Here is a 23,153-nt window from a genome sequence, read left to right as displayed (position 1 = left end):
GGGGGGGGGAGGGTATGGGGGACTTTTGGGATAGCATTGGAAATGTAAATGAAGAAAATACCTAATTTAAAAAATGTTAATTTCCCAACTCACCTGGATACATTTTGATAGCAGAATCTGATAGCAAGCAGAGCTGGCTGACTAGTTGGTAATGACATATAAAGAGGTCAGAGAAAGTAAGTTTTGTTGGTTTGGATAGCTGGTAGAGTTCAGGAGGTAGAATTTTGGGAAATAAAAACATATGTTAAATTAAAATGTGTTTGAGGTGTCTAAGCATAAGTGTTGAGTAGGCTTAAGAAATCTGGAATTAGGGAAGAAGTCAGGTTGAAGATAGGATTTAGGGGCTTGCCAGCATTTGCTCAGTAATTAAAGCCATGAGGCTGAATGAGATCATCTAGGTAATGAGTGTAGACAGCAGAGTCTTGATCAGGTTAAAAAGTGAGTTCAGCAGAGAAGCACCAGTAAGAAAGGCAGAGAACCATCAGAGCGGATCTCCTGGAAGGGAAAGGAAGAATGTGTTTGAAGGAGGAGGGCAATTGATTAGCTGTTCCAAAGCTGCTTGGAGGATAAGGCAAGCACTCAGAACTGTGCATTTTAATGCAGATGCATGTGCAAGTCTTTGGTGTCCACGGCAAGTTATTGCAGTGATACAGTGGTTTTATGCTGTCTGCTTGAAATATGTTCCAGGAAGAAAGACGGACCAGAAGCAATGAGAACAGCTAGTTAGGGCTTCCTTTCCTTAGAGTAGGCCTGTACAAACGTGCTGTGACACAGGTTAAGGTGTGGTTTGTAACTGTTTCAGAATTTGAATGTAGCACTTTCACATGGTCATCATTTTAATTTTGATAACATCTAAAAACAAGTTGAAGAAGTGGAAATGAAGTAAAAAAAAATGTGTGGAAGCTCTGAAGAGTATCCACAGGGGTCTAGGGCTGCTTAGAACATATTTTTACTTTATTTTATTTTTTGAAACAGGGTCTCTATGTATCCCTGGCTGTCCTAGAACCTCAAACTCACAGAGATCTTCCTGATTAAAAGGCTCTGCCACTACTTCCAGCTTTGTGCAAATGTACATCTTGAAATCTGTTTTAATCCAGAGAAACAATGTTCTGAGATGAAATCCAGCCATTTGTCAAAGAAAGGTTTTTAGGTGGCAATTTTCCTAATGCTTTTCACATTCTACCATTTACTGTCTGTGACAGAAAAGCACCCCTTTTGTCAAATGCTCTACCTTGAGGTTTCTGACTGGAAGGGATGTTTCCGTGTGGTATTTCATATACATTTTGGTGCCAATTTTAAAGGTCATTTCTATCCTTTTGGTAGGGGGAAAAAAAGCAAGCTTTTTAAGCCCTAAAGACAAGTTTACTTTTTTATTTTATTTTATTTTTTTTTAAGTAAGATGCTCTGATTTAGTATCTTATTTTTTGGTAACTATATTTAACAAAATATATTTAAATACCTTGAATTTTAGAACAGTCAACTCTCTCTACTCAAGGCACTTATTTAAAGCTAAAGTCTCAGGTTTTTTTTTTTTTTTTATAGCGAAAAACTGATCTTTCACAAATTAGAAAACATTTTTCTTTCTACTACAGAAATAGAGCAAGCATTACCTTATTTTCTTGACTCTTAAGATGCTACTATTTATATGATGGATGGTTATTTTATGTGTTACTAAGAAAAATGTTATCATTTACAATGGCAACTGTTTACAGTGGGCTGAGGATGTGAAAGTATCAGGGACCAAAGGTCATTGTCTAGTCAGTGAAACATGGACAGCCAGCTAAGGGAGGCAGACAAGTTCTTTAGACTGTATTTCATTAGGCCCCTCACTTGCACAGTGAGAGTAACAGCCCCACACCTTACAGTGCCACATTAAGGATTGCATGAGATAAAATTTATCTCATGTAGGAAATGTAGGCTTTTCTGGGAACATTCTAAGTATTTCTTTGGTTTAAATTTAGGCCCTTAGATATTATTAAATAACTTAGAAAAGTTCATATTTGAGTTTTGTTGTCAGGTTCAAATATAGTTTACTTAGGTATTTATCACTGTGCCTGGTTTGCTAAATGATTTTTATTCAGTCTGGAAGTAGTTATCTTTTCGTTATAGCAGAAAAGATAATAAAACCATACATTTTTATAAAGCAGAAGTAACAACTATAAACATTCTGGTAGTGCTCTGGTCTTCCATGAGTTTATTATGAATGCTCATGACATTAAAAAGGTAAAGGAATATAATAGTAAGCTTTCATACACATGGTATTGCCAATGCAGGCAAATGATGTCTTAAATTTAGATTAACTTCTCACATTCAGAATAGTCTAGTGAGGTGATTGTTTCTCTAGTTTGGTATTCCAAAGCTGTATCAGTAACACACTATTTTTTGTCATATGTGTGCTTTATCTAGTAATGTAGCAAAGTGTGCTGCTTTTAACTGTTGTTGCTTTGAGCTGAATTTCCTCAGAATTCTCCCTACAGCTTTGGAGATGTGGTGGAAGTTAGAGATGACACAGGTCAAGTCATGGTCATGGTTAACTTACTATGCCAGACCTTGCGTCCAGATTACTGCTGTGCATTTTCTGTAAGTTTCACAGTGCTTGGGGAGAGCTAGTTTTATCTTGTATGCTATGAAGGTTGTGGCCTAGAAGTTAAATACCCTGCCTAAACTTTTACAGCTATTCAATTGAAATCTACTTCACACCGAATTCCATGTGTTTTGCATAATGTTGCCTCAATCAGTAATCATGATATGTTTCCTTTGTAGGCAAAACCCAGAGACTACATTTGAAGTGTATGTGGAAGTGGCTTATCCTAGGACAGGTGGCACTCTTTCAGGTACTCATTCATTTAATTATGATAATGATATGTTTCTTCATTGTATGGAATAGCTGTACACAGCAGAAATAGATGAATAATGTGATGTCTTTGAGTTTTTTCTAAGTGTCTTTCCTTGTTTCTCATACTCGTGTCATCCCGGGAAGGTGGGAGAATAAAAAGCACAGTGAATACTTTGGGATCCACTGTTTTAGCAGGCTTGAAATATGGCTTTATTTATTTTTATCATTGGGTGTTGGTTTGCATCTATCACGGATGCTTGGAAACCAACTTATTAGGCCTTGCTAATGAGCAATGCAATTTAATGGAATTAGACTGCAAGACTCAAATTAATAGAAAGGGAATTCTTTGCCACTAAACTGCTCAAAATAGACTGAATTTAGCAAAACTGTTGATAAAAGAAGGTTGGAGACTAGTTAGAGGAAACTCCTCTGGCCCTAGCATTTATTCTATTTCCTAAGTGCCCTAAACAGTGAGGTCTCAGATGAGGTTACAACGTCTTGTACAGCTATGTACATCACTTCTTTTTTTTTTTTGCTTTTTCGGGATAGGTTTTCTCTATAGCCCTGAATGTCCTGGAACCCATTCTGTAGACCAGGCTGGCCTCAAACTCAGAGATGCCTGGCTCTGTCTACCAAGTGCTGGGATGAAAGGCATGAGCCACCACTGCCCAGCTTGTGTAGATCACTTCTTGCCCTAAAATCCTTTCACTTAGTGAGAAAAATAATGTTGTACCCTTTTACTTGGTGCCATTTGCCGAATGTTAGGAGCTCTTGGTCCTTGCACCCAAACATTTGAATCTATTATTTGATGTTTAGGGAGAGTAAATTAACTTGGATTAGAAATTTGAAGTAATAACTTATGGTTTTAATTGACTTTATGCCTTTGGTACTGTTTTCTATTGCCATATTTTCATTAGATTTTTAAATTTTCATTAGATTCTTATATACATAGTGACTTTTGATCAAAGCTCTTTATTCTGTTATACATATGCTATCATCTGTCAACACTTACAATGTAATCCTTAAAGATAGTTGAGAAAGTCCTATTGAGAAATTAGAATCTCAGGTGTAAAGCAGGCCATAGAGCACTGTGTGGAATAGCTGGGATTCTTGTTTAAATTCCACTTTATACTGCTAAGTTACCTTCTTGAGGGCAGCACTTGTGTTGCATGTGTCTCTCCACGTTTTCTGCAGGGCTTTGCATGGCATCACTGGTATTTATTAAAATGAAGGATTTCCCTCCATGTGAAGTAGATTACAAATTTATGCTTGTTTGGAAGTAGAAAGTTAAGATCCTTGTTAAGCCATGTCTATTATTGTACAGGGAGAGTACTGAATTTAGAAGCAATAATCAGGTGTGCATGCAGCTACTTCTCTGTAGGAGAACCTCATTCAGTACCCATTTGATGCCAGCTGTGACCTTACAGATAAATTCAAGGATGAACGTTTTATTATATCTGTAGTTAATTTTCCCTCTTCAGTGTTGTGGAATTTTCCCTAAAGTTAAAATTTATTTTTTGAAAGATGAAAAAAAAAGAAAGCCACAAAGTGAGCTGGAAGAATAAGCATCGAAGCCTTTATCCTGTCTGCTATTATAGCTGTCTGGGTACAGAGCCTAGCAAAGTTACAAAAGGAGACCTGTAGACCACATATCAAAATATTCCAGTATTTAAAGGATGTGTAGCTGGGCATGGTGGTGCTTGCTTGTAATCCTGGCACGTGGGAGGTGAACCCATTATTTTGAAAATATTTTGAAGTTACAAGAGCAGTTTGCTGCATGTGCCCTTTCTTAGAGCCCATTATTACCATTGTGTTACAGTTGCTTTGTCACTACATATGCAATCTTTGTTGCAGATGTGGCTCTTTACCCCTAAAAATTTTCAAGGGTAGATATTGTAAGAATAAGGACATTTTCTTTTATACTTCTAGTCCAGTTGTTGAAATAAGAAAATTTAACATTGATTTAACATTAGTTGTTATATTTAAATCGAATCAATTGTTTCAACAATGTTCTTTATGACATTTTCCCTTCTGATCCAGAATCTAGTACATGTTTATGGAACCCGATAGTTTTATGTTTGAAATGTTGTAGAATAGTTTTGTAGCTATATTCATCTTCTCCAATGACATGTGTCAAAAATGTAGGCCTTTTGTTTCATCCCTGTATTTGTATCCATTTGACTCTGTCTTCATGGTTACACCCAGGTTGTGTGTTGGTGATTTTTGCCCTCTGTGTATCTTATCAGCAAGTGTATTATAGCTATCCTATTATTTGTATTAAAAAATGTATAAAACTTACAAGTGTGGGTTAACAAAATAACACAAATGACTACATGACTGTTATTCAGGTTAAGAATGTTGTGTGGTTTTTTTACCAAACCTAGTCTTGGCAACAAAGATCCCTGCCCCTATCTTATGCTATGCCTTAGGAGTTCCATGTTGGCTCTCCTTTCATATTGCCACTTTAGGAGGAGCACAAAGTTACTGGGCCTATAAAGCATGCCATTTGATGCTTGAACCATTTCACCCTAGACAGTTCTGGGAGAATTTAAGATCTTAGGATTCCTTACCCAAATGGATTTGAGCTCCTTTCCAGAGCCTGTATGCGTCTGTTCTGTAGGATTTGTCCTCCTGAGGGTGACCTGTGCTGCTAGTATACTCACCCCAAGGCCCTAGGGTGCTCCTACATGGGGAGTGGGAACAGGACAGATAATAGGTATAGCAGAACTTGGGGTTGGGTAACTTTGTGTTTGTGTGAAAGCTCCCTTGGTGTGTGGGATCTGGAAGGGGTAGTCAGCCAATAGCTAGTCTTTTCTCTGCTATTACTTTTCTGCATCAAATGCTAAGCAGGTAAAAAATGCACACTGTGTCTCACTTTTTAGTTAGTTCTAAAGGTATATTTATCATGGTAGGAGGTAAAATATATCTAATAGTTGTAAGCTTGATTTATAACTTTTTGCTTTTTTAAAAATGGTTTTTGTTTTTTGTTTAGGTATTCTAGGCTGGCCTTAAATTCATTCTGTAGCTGAGGGTGACCTTGAACTTATGGTTCTCCTGCATCTGCTTTCCAAGCACTAGGATTATAGACATAATACCATACCCAGATAGCTGACTTAAAGGCATATTTAGATATATGGTCTGTAGGTCTTCTTTGTACCTTTGCTAGATCTGTAAATGTTAGAGATGGCCTTAGTCATACCCCAGAGCTCCCTCCCTTCCTTTCTTTAGAGGTGACCACCATCCTTTTATGAGAGTCATTCCTTTGTTGTGTTCATAGTTTTATTAAATGTGTATGACTCCCTGAAAAAATAATTTAATTGTGCCTGTTTCTTAATTCTATAGACATAGAATTATTCTTTATGTAGTTTTGTTATGTTTTTGCTCAGTTATGTTTATAAGGACCCTTCATGTTGCATGTCACTGCAGTCACTTACTTTTATCATTGTGATATTTATAGAGCTGTACTCCAGTTTTGTTGCCGCTGTTATTACTGGTGCTGGGGATCAAATCTTGGGCCTTGAACATGCAAGGCAAGCATTCCGCCACTGAGCTCTTACACACACACACACACACACACACACACACACACACACACATATATAAGTGTAGCTGAATTCTTTAGTTACACTTTTCTCTACTTAAAACAGTTCTTGCCAGGCGGTGGTGGCGCACGCCTTTAATCCCAGCACTTGGGAGGCGGAGGCAGGTGAATTTCTGATTTCGAGGCCAGCCTGGTCTACAGAGTGAGTTCCAGGACAGCCAGGGCTACACAGAGAAACCCTGTCTCGAAAAACCAAAAAAAAAAAAAAAAAAAAAAACAAAAAAAAACAAAAACAAAAAAACAAAAAAAACCCCCCAAAACCCAAAAAACAGTTCTTAAAGTAATAAGATATTTTACGTACTCTTTAAAAATCAGCTAATATTACAAAGATGAGAAAGAACAGAAATATCATTATCTTTAAAGACAGGTCTTTTTTCCATTGATATGTGTGTATACATCAGTGAAGACCTTTAATTGATACGTGTGCTCTGCGCTGAGAGATGGAAAGAGGCATGTGATTTGTCAGTACTGTATAGAAGCTACATCAAGAACCTTAACACTGCAGGGATGGGTATCCTCCTAAGGCTGTACAGAGCTTGAGTTGGAAATGAACCTGTGCTTTGTGGAAATTTGTCAGATTTCCTTTTGCTGTTTCTAGTGAGTGAACTATAGCTGAATATTTGACTTCAGACACCTTTGCTCCTTCTACAACTTTCTTGTTGATAGTATTTTGTGTATTTTCTTTCTTTTTTTTTTTTTCTTTTTTTTTCCTGTTACTATTTTAGGCATTAATTTGGCTGTTTTAGATGATTGCAAAGAATCTACCTTTGTTCCTCAGATCTGCATCTCTGTGTTTCCGGGCAAACTTACATATAAATCTTACATTGCACAGTGCTAGTGTCTGGGCCTAATCTTCTCTTTGAAGTTTGTTTGCACCCCCTGGAGGGATTAAATCCCTGCTGTGAGAAGGTGGGCTAAAAAGCACTGAGACCACTTTATGGGTCTTTAATTGAAAGGTTTAGTGTACATTTGTTCTATAAATGTCTGTGAGAGTTCTATTCTTACAATTTTTGCTTACATTGTCATAGATTTTTGTTGTAAATAAAAAATGTATATAGTAAAAATTTTCTCAAGGCATTTAATATTTACTGACAGATTATTCTGGTGTATGTGTTTTGACTGTTCATCTTTAAAACTTTAGCATCTTGTTTAGCATGTATAAAATTTTTTTTTAAATTTTTGAAAGGTTATAAAGAAGATAGACTGACCATTTAATAATAGCTGTCATTAATATTTTGGTATACTTATTTTCTTGTAATCTGTGTGTGTGTGTATGTAGATAAAGTATATAACCATTTTTCTAAACTTCTCCTATATATGTATTTTTGTTTCCTTCTATTACGGCTTTCTTAAAAATTATTATTAATAAATTAATAATTAATTTGTGAAACCATTTTAGTTGTTATAAGTTATTGCACCAATTGTCTACTTACAATTAAATCTTTATGTGCTTCTAGGGTTCTTTTGTAAATGATAGCATTTTTGTGTATAAAGCTTGTCATTTGGGCACCAGATTTTGACCTTTTAAACAGAAGGTGAAATCCAGTCATGATAGTGATAATTTCTGCTTTTTTCCAAAAGCAGAAATTGGCGTGGACTGTGCAGTATGGTGAGGAGTTCAAGGTCTTCTCTTGGTTGAGCAGTATGGTGAGGAGTTCAAGGTCTTCTCTTGGTTGTGCAGTATGGTGAGGAGNGCAGTATGGTGAGGAGTTCAAGGTCTTCTCTTGGTTGAGCAGTATGGTGAGGAGTTCAAGGTCTTCTCTTGGTTGTATAGTGACACCAGCCTGGGTTACATGAGATCCTGACTCCAAACCACAGAGTCAAAAAACCCCAAATAAAACACTAACAAATAAACACTCCAAACAACCTACTCCCTTAAAATTGGTATGTTTTGAGTAGATTTTTGGTATATTTTGTTATATATTTTTAATGCTTTCTAATTGGCCAGTTTGCTGGAGAACTCATACTTCCATAAGGCTTCCAAGATAGGCATCCCACACTGCAGAAGCACCCAACACTGCATTCAGGCTCTCTTGCAAGAAATAATCAGCTTATCCCATGATCAGATGGTGCTGGGCATGCAGAAGCTCTGGAATGCATTTCCACACAAGTGTCTCATTACAGTTGGCCTTTCTGAGCCTGCTGCAGGCACTCTGCCTGGGTAGATGCTTAGAGTTGGGAGAGTGGCAGTATCAGGTTTTTTAGGGCTGCCCAGCAGATCAGCTTCCTTTTGCGTGCACTCCCTCTGCAGCATTTGTAATGTATTAGCCCAATGGCCACTTTTTAAAAAGATGAGGGTGACAAAGTTGAGAAACTGTTGGGCTTTTGTGAAAGCAGTGTTAGTCACAATGCTTTGGGAAGCTGACTTGTTCAGTTACCCAGGTGTTAGGCAGCAACCCTAAAAACTCTTCATTAAAAGTTGCTGTTAAATAACTGTCCACATTTTTGTTTGAGCAACTTTTCGAAGAACACTGAGACTTTGCCAACTTAACGATTTTGAGAACCAGGTCTATGATTTAGAACTTCAGCTTTCATTGCACCATGATTGTGATCTTGGAGTCACATCTGAATCTGTGCTGACAACAGATGCTCCATATTATTAGAGATTTAAAAAGTAAGTTGAGAGGTTGGAGCAGTGGATCAGCAGTGTCTCAGGGTTTCTATTGCTGTGATAAAACACCATAACCAAAGCAACTTGGAGATAGAAGGGTTTATTTCGGCAAAAAGCTTACAGTTCAACAGCACAGTCCACCACTGAAGGAAGTCAGAACAGGAACTGAAACATGGCAGGAACCTGGATGCAGGAGCTGATTGAGGTAGGAGCCATGGCGAGTACTGCTTACTTACTGGCTTTCTCAGCCTGCTTCCTTATAGGATCTCCTGCCTGGGGGCGGGGGGGTGAACCACCCACAATGTGTTGCTCCCCCCCCCATCAATCACTAATTAAGAAAGTGTACTATATGAAAATACCCATGAGAGGAGATACAGAGACAAAATTTGGAGCAAAAACTGAAGGGAAGGCCATCTAGTGACTGTTCCACCTGGGGATCCATCCCATATATAGGTCCTAGTTTTTTTTTTTTTTTTTTTTTTTTTTTTTTTTTTTTTTCCAGAGCTGAGGACCTGCTAGGACTTGCTAGGCAAGTGCTCTACCACTGAGCTAAATCCCCAACCCCGGTCCTAGTTTTTAATTAGAAAATATCTAATTAAAGAAATCCAGGAAAAAAAAAAAGAAAAAAAGAAAGTGCACTATAGACTTGCTTACAGGCTAGTCTTATGGAGGTGTTCCTTTCAATTGAGGTTCCCTCTAGTCAGGGTTTAAGATCATAGATACTCTTCCAGAAGACTCAGGTTTGGTGCCTAGCACCCATATAGGTTGTTCACAACCATCAGAGGATCTGACCCATATACCTCAACATAATTAAAATTAATGAAGATAAAAGAAAAACCCACAAGGGCCTCGATGTGGTGGCACACACTTTTAATCCCAGCACTCAGGTGGCAGAGGCAGGTGCAGGTGGATCTCTTAAGTTCAAGGGCAGCCTGGTCTACAGAGTAAGTTCCTGGACAGCTAGGGCTACACAGGGAAACCTTGTCTCAAATAGACAGACACAAAACAAGACTCCTTCCCCCCTTCTCCCCCCTCTCCCCCCCAAAAAAAAACCAAAAAAGCCCAACAGCAACAAAAAACACAAGAAAAGAAAGTTAAACTGTGCTATCTGGTATATATGGGCACTGTGAGAACATGGAAGACTTTTTTGTTGGTGTGCTTTTGTTTTGTCTTTGTTTTTCTGAGACTGGGTTTTGTTGTGTAGCTTTATCCTGGAACTCCCTATGAGGATTATGCTGGACTTGCATTCGTGTTGATCTTGGAGAGCTGGAATTATAAGCATGCACCCACAATGCCTAGCATGTGGGCTCTCTTTTCAGAATCAAGTTTTATTTTAGTTTAAAATATTCTTGAGGGAGATCATCTAAAATTACTATCATATTCTTGCATTAACAGCAGAGTGAACCCAGCAAACCTAAAGAATGGCAGTAATATAGCTGTCTTATAAGTTCTTATTCTAGTCATTTTTCTCAATATAGTTTTCTGTATGCATGTGTGTATTGAAGCCAGAGGTCAGTATCATTGTTGATTACTTTCTAATTTATTTTTTAAGCCACAGACCTCCCACTGAACCTGGAGCTTATCAAATTGACTAGACTGGTGGACCAGGGGGCTCTGTTGTGGGGAGCAGGTGTGGCAGCAGTCCCAAGAAGGCGCCAGGGACTGCAGCTAAGTCTTATGACTTGCACCTGACTTCCTCATACATCTGAATATAAGCCACAAACATCGTGAGAGCTGCGCAGGTGTACCAGGTTACNGGNGAAGCCATTTTGGTGGAGNTATGCCCCTGCTGCCCTGATTAGCTGAAGCTGCGTACCTGGTGAGGTGATGTGGCCTGCTGTGAGTGGATGGGAACTGATAGTATATAAGAATGAGAGGCCCAGGGCTCGGGGTCTTTCGCCTACACAGTCAATGCGCAGTCCAATAAACGTATGCAGAAGGATCCTATTGTGGTGTCTTTCTTGCTGGTGAGTCAGGTGTCCCACACTCTGTCTCTACAGGGCTGGGGTTATAGATATGCACTTCTGTACACAGTTATTATGTGAGTGTATGCTTCTGTGGTAGGAACTTTATCAACTGAGCCATCTCCCTAGCTACTAAGTTTTCTTTAATCTTAAATTCTCTAAACTGGTCCTAGGTTTGAGAAATTAAGATGAATTTGCACAGTCTGGGCAACCTCCCAGTTGTAGACCTTGTGTTTAACTTCATCTGAATGGGAATTTCCTTACAGTAACTGCCTAATGGCACATGTACATGCAGTAGTTAGGGAAATCAGAAGATTTTAATGTGGGGAAGAGAAACCAGGCTTGTAGAAAATCGTTAGAGAAAAAGCTTTATTCATGATGGACAAAGAAATTTTACTTTTTCTGGCAAGTTTCTTAATCTCATAGTCAGATCAAATTATTATTCACTCAAAGATTGATTATTTAAAACATTTATTCAAAGGCTGGTCCATGGTGGTACTCGCCTTTAATCCCAGCACTCAGGAGACAGAGGTAGGCACATCTTTGTAGATTTGAGGCCAGTCTGGTCTACAGAGTGAGTTCCAAGACAGCCAAGGCTTTGAAGAGAAACTGTCTTGAAAAACAACAAAACAAAATCAAAACTAAAAAACCAAAAACATTTCTTTTACTTTTTTCCCAGTCAAGTACACTTGACATGGTAGTTAGGAAAAGTCTCGTTTGGGTCTGGGGAAATGGCTCAGCTTAGGTAAAGTGCTTGCTACTCAAGCATGGCCATGAATTCCATTTCTAGCACTCATGTGAAAGAAAAACCTGAGTGTTGTAGTGTGCTTTTGTTTTCCACTGGGAAGGTGGAGGCAGGTGGAACCCTAGGGCCTGCTTACCAGCCAGTGTAGTCTAATTCATCCTAATCTACCCTGTCTCCAAAAGGAAACAAAGGTGTACAGTTTAGGAGGAATATCATTTGAGGTCAACTCCTGGACTACAGGCCTTGCATCTCCCTCAGCAACAAAAGAAAGCATTAAACAAAAACAGGCAAGTCTTGTTTGTGGTACAGTCTGGAACCTCTCTCTCTGAGCTGTTTTGTTGTTTGTTGTTTGTTTTGAGATAGGATTGCACTTTCCAAGTGCTGAGATTGCAGGTGTTCATGTGTGACCACAGCTACTTATCACTAGTTCTAAAACTGGTTTATAGAGTCAGGGGAAATGTTGAGCATTGCAGTGCTGTCCTGTTTCTGTTTTAAGATGGCTATAATAATGCTTTCTTCTTTAAGCTAATGTTGAGCCTAATAGTTTATAATAATAAATTGGTTGCCAAGCGTGCAATGAAATAAGCATAGTCTCAAATTATATAGGTCCAAAATAGGGCCACACAAGGATAGACACTACTTCTTGCTTGATCCTTGTAGTTCAGTCTTTAGCAGAAGGAGAGACACTCAGCCTAAGGAAGTGACCTGTCCAAATGATGGCTTGAATTCTAGTTTGAATATATCCTTTAAGAAATTATAAATGCTGTGATAGAAATAATACATTACATATGCATGTACGTATGTATACATTTTAGAGAATAAATGAAAACACATGTATCTGCCACTCAGCTTAAGAAATAGAACATTTTGTGCCTCCCTCAATTTGCTTTTCTCTATCAAGATCACATTTTGAATTTTGCATTAATTGTATATCTGTGCTTGGAGCTGGTGCTTTTTATTGTATTGCTGCTACTTCAAATTACTCCTATCGAGGGAGTTTGAACTGCTGTTCTTGGGAAGAAACAGAAAATGAGCCATATCTTTCCTTTCCTTTCCTTTCCTTTCCTTTCCTTTCCTTTCCTCCCCTTTCCTCCTCCCTCCCTTTCTTTCTATTTTTAATGATATATTTTATGTATATGAGTACACTGTCCCTGTCTTCAGACAAACCAGAAGAGAGCATCAGATCCTATTACAGATGTTTGTGAATCATCACGTGGTTGCTGGGAATTGAATTCAGGACCTCTGGAAGAGCAGAAGTGCTCTAACCTCTGAGCCATCTCTCCAGCCCTATTTTCTTTTCTTAATTAATGCTTACTTTTTGGGAAGCAGATTCCAGACTTTTTTTCTTGTTAGTAAAGTATGCATTTTAGGGACCATCTAGGCCAAGAGATGCCAAGAGCATCTCAGATTATTCCCTTTATTCACAACAATGGCCTTTCTTGCTGTCTTTGTGATTTACAGTATCAGGTCTTGGGACTTTAGGTGGGCTAGGAGTTCAAGTGTTAAAACCCATGTAAGCAAGGAGGTGTTGAAATACATTTTTTAGTAGATTTCTATGTGTTTGTTTTTGAGGTGGTTTGTTTGTTTGTTTTAATATTTTCTCAGCTATTAAAGGGAATACAAAGAGCACTTGCTCCATGCAACTAAGGGGGTAATGAGAGTGTACATTTCATAGGACATGGAGAGTTCTTTATCAACGTGAACTGTTATTTTAAGTTATTTGTGTTTAAGGCAGTAGTTCATATCTCAGCACTCCGCTATCAGCAACTGTTATCAGTGAGACCTAGCTGGAGAAAAGCAATGAAATAAAAGTAGCTTAAGTGGATTTCTGAATCTTTGCATTTAAACTCAAGCCTTTTATTCATAGAAATGCCCTTAGCTTATGCCCTAAGTGTTCTTGTATACCCTAAAGATTTGTTTATACTAGGTTTCTCATCACAGTTATTGATCATGCTCAAACTTTAAGTTATTGCTTTATTCAGGATTCTTTTATTAGAAGTGGCAGAACTCAGATTAAATCGGTCTCTAGTATAAAAGGGAGTTTATTAGTGCTCTATACAGACAAATTCAGTGGTGAAAATGTCTTCAGATTTCCCCAGATCTAGGCCTTCTGTTTGTGCTTTCAAGAGATTTGCCTCCTTAATCATGCTCTTGGTCATCTTTATTGAGTCCCTATGCTACCTATGATAAAGTTACCTATGAAGAAATTTCAACCTACATACCAATACTTTAATCACCCACATGATAAAAGAGCATCTTATGGGGTTTTGAGCCATCATTTCAGGTGTAACACATATCTATATCTGAGTTGAACTACCCAGTTGGTAGGTAACAACCTTAGGGGGAAAAAATCATTGTTTAATTTGCTTTTTAAAAACTACCTATATCCAGCCATGGTGGTGGATACTTTAATCCCAGCTCTTGGGATGCTAAGACAGGTGGATCTCTGTGAGTTGGGCCAGCCTGGTCTACAAAGCAAGTTCCAGGACAACCAGAACTGTTATATAGAGACACCCTTACTCAAAAAACAAAAACAAAAAGCTACCCATGTTTCTCTGTTGGCAACATTGCAAGGAAAACTTGAGACTGTCTACTTAATATATTGAGAGCCAGGTCTGTGATTTGTAGCAGGTCCCATTTGGGTCATGTACCCACCTACAACAACAACAACAACAACAACAACAACAACAACAACATCATCTCTCATTGTTGCCTTGGCTGTCTTGGAATATGCTATGTAGACCAGGCTGGCCTCAAAGTCATAGAGATCTGCATGTGTCTTCCAAAGGTGTGTGCCACCACAATCTGGCTAAGGGGGTTTTAATCTGGTGATTGGTATGAGTGTGTACATGTACATGCCCATATACACACATGGGCATGGTGGCAATTCAATGCCATTTGGATGCCATGGATTTCCTTCAAAGAAAGTCTGGTGAAGGGAGGAATGAATGTTAGGCAGCTAAAAGAGATGTCTGTTCAGCCATGAAGAAAATGTGTATTCAAAATATGCTTTGCAAAGAGCAGCAAGCTGTTTAGTTTGGAAAGATTTTCAACCCAAATAATTAAGGTATGGTTTCAGGGTTTAGAAATGTGAATCTTCAACGGAGTTGTCCCATGATTCTAGCATGTGGGAGGCTGCAGCAGGAGAGATACTGGTTTGATGACTGCATAGTGAGATCTTGTCTAAAAAGAAACAAGGTTGCTTTTCAGCTTCCTTGAAAGCCATCATGTAAGGCAGGTTTCCATGACTATCCATGACAAAAATAAGCTGCCATTGAACTCTGAGCCCCTGTCCTGTACACAATCCTTTCAGACTCGGCCCTGTGCTGGACTGTAGATTAGCAGCTATGCTAGCTCTGTAGAACAGATCTAGACCTTGTGTTTTAGACGCATAGAAGGCTTTGAAACAACAACAACAACAACAACTACAAATAACCAGAAACCTTTAGGAAATGATATTATTGCCTTTGAACTTTTGGTGCTATTTCACAATGTATTTGCATTCCTTCTTTATGTTGAAGACAGTCTGTTCAAGGCTTTGATTAGAAGCAGCAAGCTTTGCTGAAAAGATCACCATGGGCCTACTTTGTCCAGCAGGAGGCTTTAATAACTTCCTCCCTAGATCTAGGTTCCCCCCGTTTAGTATGTTCTCACATAGTAGAAATTTTTGCTATCATGAACCTCATTTGAAGGGAGAATATAGATGGATTCTGCCTTTGTTATAAGGCAGAATGAAGGTGCTATGAAGCTTTGGGGATAATTTGTACTAAAAACAATGTAATGGTAACTCTGTAGGTTTTGAAATCACAAGGCTTGAGTTCAGATTTGTTTTTATGCCACTCACCAATTGTTTGCCATTGAGAAAGTTATTTAAAATGAATGTCAGAGCTGGGCATTGGTGGCCTTTAATCCCAGCACTCGGGAGGCAGAGGCAGGCAGATTTCTGAGTTCGAGGACAGCCTGGTCTACAGAATGAGTTCCAGGACAGCCAGGGCTACACAGAGAAACTCTGTCTCGGAATTAACCCAAAAAACAAAAAACAAAAAAAAAAAAAAAAAAAAACCAAAAAACACCAAAACCCACCAAAAAGGGCATGCTTCATCATGCCTTAAAAAAAAAAAAAGAATGCCAGATTGTCATTATTGAAATGGGACTTATATCTTTCTACTTGACTTTTTTTTAAACTTTGTATTGATTTTTTGTGAGTTTCACATCATGCAGCCCAATCCTACTTATCTCCCAGTCCCTCCATATCTGCCCTCTGCCCTTGCAACCTCCTCTTCTCTCAAAACAAAACAAAAAAATAAAACATCTTGCTGTGGAAGTTGTGGTGTGTCAGTGTGTCACACAGTATATACCCTTTGGCCAAACAGCTTTACTCCCAAATATTGATTGCAGTGAGTCATTGGTCTTGTTAAAGGCCCTTGGCTTCTGTTACACTATCAATACTGGATCTTTGCTGGGACCCCTTTTGGATATCCTGTTGTCCTGTATCATGGAGATCCTACAGCTTTTGTTCTGCAGGACCTGGCTCTTCATAGATGGGGTACATGTTGAAGTGGGTCAACTCAAAGCCCTAGATCTGGTCCTAGATGGTATCTGAGTTGGTCAGCTCACCACTTCTCCCACACCCATGCCACCAGGGCCAGGTATCCAGCACTGCTCAGGTGAGGGACATGGCTAGCTCACCCTGAGTATCACAATTGGCAAGGGGCAGGGCCAGCTCTCCCATGCTGCACAGGTGAGTGATGGGCCAGCTTTCTCACAAGCTATAATTGGTGAGGGTCAGAGCCAGCTCAGCTTAGCCCTCAGATATTAACATGGCTCCAGGTGGCAGAACAAACATCAATATAAGCCCCTGCTCTGGTAGGGCTATGGAACCATATATGGCCCTTGGTGGCAACATGGGTCTGGAGATCACCATGATCTCAGGTGGCAGCACAGGCTACTCTCATGCTGTTTCTCACAGGCCTTTGGGTCTCTAGTTTTGTATCTTCACAGTTCACAAACTATTCTCCTCCTCTTTCTCTTCCATCTCTCCACCACATACTTGCTCATTGTAGTGGCGCCCCATGGGCAGGCCTCTAGTTATCTTCTGCCCACTTTTCCCACCTTGGTGGCAGGTTGGCCTCACTTTTTTTTTTTTTTTCTTTTTTAGATAGTATGTACTAAAATGGCTAACATGGAAACTAGTATAGATTAGATATTCTTGTATGGACTTACTTTGCAATATCTAATTTTAAAAAGTTTAAAAAAACCCCAAACCCAAAAGCTCAAAACCCTCTTCACAAGCAAACTTCAGCAGTTGTAATAAAGAGATTAAACCTTCCTTTCGATAGAATTTCTTTTTGAAAGGGTTCAAATATTAGAATTATTTGTGTGAAAGGCATGACGGAGAGAGAAAACTGCGTGGGTTTCAGATAACAGGACTAATTCTGAGTTCTGTGTATAATAATCAGCCTCTGGATTTTTCCTTACATTTGTGTGTCACATTTAAACTTTAACAAGAACTGTGTGACTGAGCCTTTATTACCAGTGTTCTTATTCACGCTATCTACCTATGAGACGACCCAGATGCCAAGAAGGTAAACTGGTATTAGAGACTTATTAAAATAGTCCTTTCCTGGAATGTGGTCCCTAGTTGGTGTATGGTTAGCCCAGTTGTGTTCTTAGAAGTAATGATCACTGATATTCAGAATGATGGAAGTAGCTTTTTGAACATCAAAGGAAATCTCTATTAGTTTATTTGGGTGTACTTAAAAAAGAAAAAGTGACATGAATATTTGGAAAGATTTTTCTACACAGGCTGAAATGAAGAAATATTGTTTTTCTCATAGTCCCCAATGAAGTTGAAAAATCAGCAATCATTTAGTTTATCTTCTGTTCCTACTTAAATATTTTGGTTAATAGAAGACACCCCACCCCCCAAAGCCCCTCAAGAATATTATTGGCAAAATCTGATTGAGAATGTGTTTTATAGAGGAGGTTGGCTGGGTTAAATCTAGCACTTGCTTTAGAGTATGTTCTATTTGATTTCGAGCAAATGATTTAAGCTCTCTCTAGTTCAGTGGTTCTCAAATGATGCTTTCACAGAGGTCGAATATCAGATATCCTGTATGTCAGATATTTGCATTACAGTTTATAACAGTAGCAAAATTACAGTTGTAAAGTAGCAATGAAAATAATTGTATGGTTGGGGGAGAGGTTACCACAGCATAAGGAACTATATTAAAAAGGATTAGGAAGGTTGAGAACCTTAGACTGCTTTAGTCCCTAGACTGTAAAATGGATATGATGACAGTATCTTGTAGTGTTTGTTCTAAGAATTAATTATGAGAAAACAAAACCCCCACAAAACATATGGCAGAACACCTCTTATTTTGACAAAGTGTGTTAGATTTGGCTTGATCCTTCAGACTAGACAAGGAGAGGTTACTAGAGATCTGAGCTAAGCAAGCATTACCTGGTCCTATGGTGGCCTCTGCTTTCACCCTTTGGAGGCTGGGCTCTGGGATGACTAAGGAGATCCAGGGCTAGGGCTTTGGAGAGGCTTCAGTAAGCTTCTTTCTTGCCTTTAACAGCCCCAGCACAACCATTTTAGGCTTGTAAAAGGATCCTTTTTCCTGGGGTAGACTCCTTTAATGGAGATGGGGGTAAGGTTTATTTGGGCTCCTCTGGATCTCCTACAGAACCAGTGCTCAGCTAAATAAAGCCATCTAGGGAGTCTTGATCAGGCTCATTTTCTCTGCCAGTTGAAGAGTTAAAAGGTGAGAGAAAAATTTTCAAGAGCAACAGGTAGCAGCAGAGAAATCTGAAAAACCAGCAGACAGAATCAGCAGTTGAAGAATTTATTGAGTGTATGGAAACACACACATGCAGCAGGCACACAGAGAAAAAGACTCTTCACAGCAGAGGGGAAATTCTGCAAGCCAAAAACTCCAGTCTCTTCTCAAGGGGTTTCAGCCTCTGAAATGTCCCCCTCCTCTAATGTAGGGTTGGTCATTTTGAAGATAGATAGGATGCTGATTTGGCCATCAGCTCTTCTGTGGCATGTTCTGATCAGACCTTAAACTTGTCCATCAGCAGGAGCCTGCAGGTGGAAGAGAAAAGCCAACAAAGCTTTTGTTTTAAGCTAACAGGCTTATGTCTCAAGTCAGGAGGGTTAACATGAAACTGGCCATTTTGGAAATTTGCCACCTCTTCTCAACTCCTGTCTTCCTATTTCTGCCTAACTCCTAGTCTGTCATGTAGATCCATTCATTGTAAGTCATATAAAACTGACTTCTGCCACATGTTCCCTTATTTTGGAAGACTTAAAAATTGATCACAGGGGAGACATCTCTGTTAGTAAAGTGCTTGCATTGAGGACCTGAGTTTAACCTCAGAATTTACATAAGAGAGGCTTGCCATTGTGATAAATACTTTTAATCCCAGTGCTGGGGAGGTGGAGACAAGTTGATCTCTGATACTCACTGGCCATCCAGTCTAGCCAAGTCAGTCAGTTCTAGCCCAATGAGATACCCTGTTTCAAATACAAGATGAATGGTATCTGAGAAAGAACATCTGCGGTTGCATACAAGTGCATGTCTGCACATAGGCATTTATACGAACATATATTCATACACATAAAAGATCACAATGTATCTATTTGGCAATATTTATTATAATAATATTATGTGGGTACTGTTCTAGGTGGGTCCTAGAACATCTTTTTATGCCATTATGATACAGCTAAGATCAGCTGTGAAGAAGAAATCCTAATTGAGAAAATGGCTCTATAGGATTGACCTGTAAGCAAATCTGTAAGTGATGTTCTTGATTGATGGTTGATGTGGATGGCTCACTATGGGCAGTTCTACTCCTGGGCTCTTTAAGAAATCAGGCTTAGCAAAACCTGAGAAGCAAGCCAGTAAGCAGCATTTCTCCATGGTCTCTGCTTCAGTTCCCACCACTGGGTTCCTGCTTTAATCTCTGCCCCGACTTCCTTAAATAAACCCCTTTCTCCCCAAATTGCTTATGCTCAGAGTATTTTATCACAACAATAGATACCGAAACTAAGACACAGGGGGGAAATGTTTGCAGAGGTGTGGGGCAATAGGTATTTGTTTTTATTAATCAGATATGACTTTGAATCAGGTTTTGATTGAAGGAGTGACCCTGTGCATTCAGGCATAGTCTGAGAATGTCAGCTCCTTAGGGCAGATTGCTTTCTTTGTCTCACTAGTATATCCCCAGCATTTAGAGCATGGATTGGCACCTAGTAGGTACTTAGGACATGTTTGTTGGTTCATTGAGTTGACGTCATTGGAGCTGAACACAAAGAACCTGGATAGTTCTGTGAGCCCTTGCACTTTTATTGTTTATAAATATTTCATTTTCAGTAGGCTGAATGGTTGCTTCATTTATTGTATTCTCTTTTTTTAATGGATAGATTAGGGAGGGAGGGTATCTATGTGAAGCATGTGTTCTGATGTGGGCTTTTCTCCAACAGTTTTTCTAGAAGACACTATTCTGTCTTTTCTATGAGTAGATGTGCTTAGGATAAAAAGTTTAAAGGCAGGCATGCTTACATTTGTCCTACAGGAGAGGAATGCCTTTCCCCTCTGTTTAATACATGTCCATCAGACTTTCCAGAGGACAATGAGGCATTTACCAACCCTGCACAGCAGCCTGTGTTTCTTACATTATAGACTTGTTTCTGCCACCTCTGGGAAACAGCCTGGTGGTCTGGCATCATGGAAATTTGTGTCACTAAAAGCTATTTCCCTATCCTATCCTGTAGTAAAGCAGCAATTGTAATGGTTTGTATCTGCAAGTTCAACAGCTAGCCAGGGGGTGGGAGGGTGGGGGTCTGCCCTTGGGAAGATATGCTTTCTCCTTTTTTTTTTTAGTTTTCTCTTTGCAAAGATAAATTTGATAATGTTATCTGCCTGAAGATTCAGTAGGGCACTAAGCAAGTAATTCACAGTGCCTAGTTAGTTTTCTTTACTCCCTTGTCAGATGAAATCATTGTTCTTCACTCTTCAGTCTCTTGACACAAAAGTACAGCTGTATCATTTTTCACAGCTTGGAGGATTATAAGGTTTGAAACTCTTGGTTTCAAGGGCTTTTTTGTTCATATATTTCCAATGGCATGGGGAAACTTTTTTTTTTCTTTTTTTAAAGCTTCGTATACTTAATTAAAAAGGTTTCCAGAGTCTGATCTCAAAGTTAGTGCCATTAGAGAGAGAGAGAGAGAGAGACTGATAGAGACGACTGTGTGGTAACAGAGATATTTTAGCCTGGTTTTGTAACTTCAGCTTGCTATGCGAGGTGCCAGAAGTTATTTCTCCCTGGGGAGTGCCTCTTTCAACAGTTTGTGAAGGCTGTGTAAATTCTCACTGTGTTCAAGGAAGATAGTAATACAGTTTAGTACAACCAAAGTTTTTATTTTATCTTTTCAAGTTGTTAGAAACCAAAATGTGATTGCAGTGGCCAAGTTGTCAGCACACTGGAGCTTAACAAGTGTCTGAAGGATTAGTAAAGGAAATGCAGTTTACTCTGCAGCTTTTATGACAAAGAATTTAAAAGGTTTTGCTCTAAGCCCCACCATGTGTTTCTTCCTTTTCTCCAAAATATACCTCTAGGTTGAAAAGCAAGATGAATCTCTCCGGGAGAAACTATTAACTCTGAGGGAGTTTATCATTGTTAGAGAGGCAGCCGGGCATTTCCATTTGAATCCCCTCTTGTGTCCTAATCTTGTCCTAGAGGTTGGTAAAGAGTTTAAGTACTTCCTACTTTGTGTTTGTGTCCTTGTAGTGCCACCTTAATTTTCTTGGGACCATAAATTTTCTAATTCGGAAGTAAGTAAACTTTTGGAACCCTGCACCTTTGGCTATGCTTGGAAATACTTAATTGCTGGCGGTCCTCTAAGCAGGGGCATTGGCCAGAGTTGTCTGTTTTAACAGTAGCTGCTACTCCATTAAAAATGTTACAGAAAGACAAAATGTGGCAGAAAGTTTGAAAAAGAGGTAGAGTATCATCACTTTCCCATCTCTAAGCTTGATTATTCCTGTGTTAAGTAGCTGTTATTGGTGTACACTTCAAATAAGGAAGAATTAGATCTTAATGTTTATCATGAAACCTTATAATTTGATCGCTGCAGAAGAGTTTTAGTCTCAGCAGGTGTTTCCCTATGATTCCCTATCAAGTTCTGTGCCTTTTGAAATGAGACAGATTTATATTTCTTAAATTTGTTGACATTTTTTGGCATTTTTTGTTGTTGCTTTTGGGGGAGGGAAGTGGGCAGGTGAAAAGGAAGTTAGTTGAGTAAAAAGAAGGCTGAAGTAGCTATGCAAAGGTAAGTTATATTCCACATGACAGTGTTTTCTCCAGTCAAACCCATAACAAACCTTAATGTGGCTCCTCTCCCCCAATTGGTTTATTTACATGTACATGTGTGTGTGCTTGCCTGCATGCCATCATGTGAATGTGGAGGTCAGAGTGCATTTTGTAGGAGTTAGTTCTCTCCTTCCACCATGTGGGTTTGTGAGGTCGGGGATCAGGAACTCTTGATTTTCAGGTTTGGTGACAAGTGTCTTCACCCACTGAGCCATTTTGTCTGCTCACATAAGACAAAGCAAAGCAAAAAGTATTATAAAAAGCAAATTAAAGTAGCAGTATTAGGGGGTTGGAGAGATGGATCAGCCCTGGCTGCTCTTGTAGGGGACCTAGGTTTGATTCCAAGCATCCACATGATGGCTCATAACTGTCTGTACCTCCAGTCCTGGGGGGACCTGACACCCCCTTCTGGTTTTCTCAGGCACCAGGCATTCAAGTGGTACAGACATATATGCAAGCAAAAAATATCCACATACATAAAAGTAAATCAAAACATAACAACATACTAATATTTTAAAAGCAGTTATATCATAATTATTTGACTGCATTTAATGCTTGCTTCTTGTTTCCTCCTTATTTTATAATGAGGAATATTTCTGCTGATGGAGTATTTAGGTCATGTTAGTCTAAAGAGAATAGAAGGCACTTACGTAGAGACCTGATAGTCTTTGTACTGCTATGATGTTTTGCTATGGCCTGGGCCCAGGGCTGGACTTGGGCAGTAGCTGTATGAGAAATAAAGTGTTCCTGGTGAAGGTTTGCTTCTGGGGTGAGGGAATGCCATTCAAATCCATCCAAAGAGACTGGGTATAAATGATGCTTACACCACACTTGCTGGAACTATAGTTTCATTAAACCCAATATTTCTATGTAAGTATTTTTGAAACAGCATCTTTCTGTGTAAGTCACACTGATCTGGAACTCATCATGATTGTCTTGACTCAGCTTCCCTAGTGTTAGAGCTATAGCCCTATATTACCAAGTCTAGCTTACCAGAGTTCTTTTTTTTTTTTTTT

The 23,153-nt window shown here is 39.1% G+C and overlaps 1 protein-coding gene across 6 annotated transcripts in view; it reads left to right on the top strand.

Annotated features, from left to right (window-relative positions):
- Positions 1-23,153, top strand: part of Dennd1a (DENN domain containing 1A) — a 474,661-nt gene that overhangs the window by 41,219 nt on the left and 410,289 nt on the right. For 5 of the 6 annotated variants that reach the window (XM_029474571.1, XM_021183620.1, XM_029474570.1 and 2 more), the window contains exon 2: positions 2,764-2,834. In XM_029474571.1, coding sequence (XP_029330431.1) covers positions 2,793-2,834 — 42 coding nt within the window. In that variant the 5' untranslated portion in view covers positions 2,764-2,792. Of the gene's footprint in view, positions 1-2,743; positions 2,835-23,153 lie in introns of those variants that run through there. The other variant, XM_021183613.1, reaches the window with a different exon arrangement.

This window comes from Mus caroli, chromosome 2 (genome assembly GCF_900094665.2).
Source record: "Mus caroli chromosome 2, CAROLI_EIJ_v1.1, whole genome shotgun sequence".
In the NCBI taxonomy this organism is placed as follows: domain Eukaryota; kingdom Metazoa; phylum Chordata; class Mammalia; order Rodentia; family Muridae; genus Mus; species Mus caroli.
The sequence above is the reverse complement of the archived record's forward strand: the minus strand, read 5'-3'. Positions and strand labels throughout refer to the sequence as shown.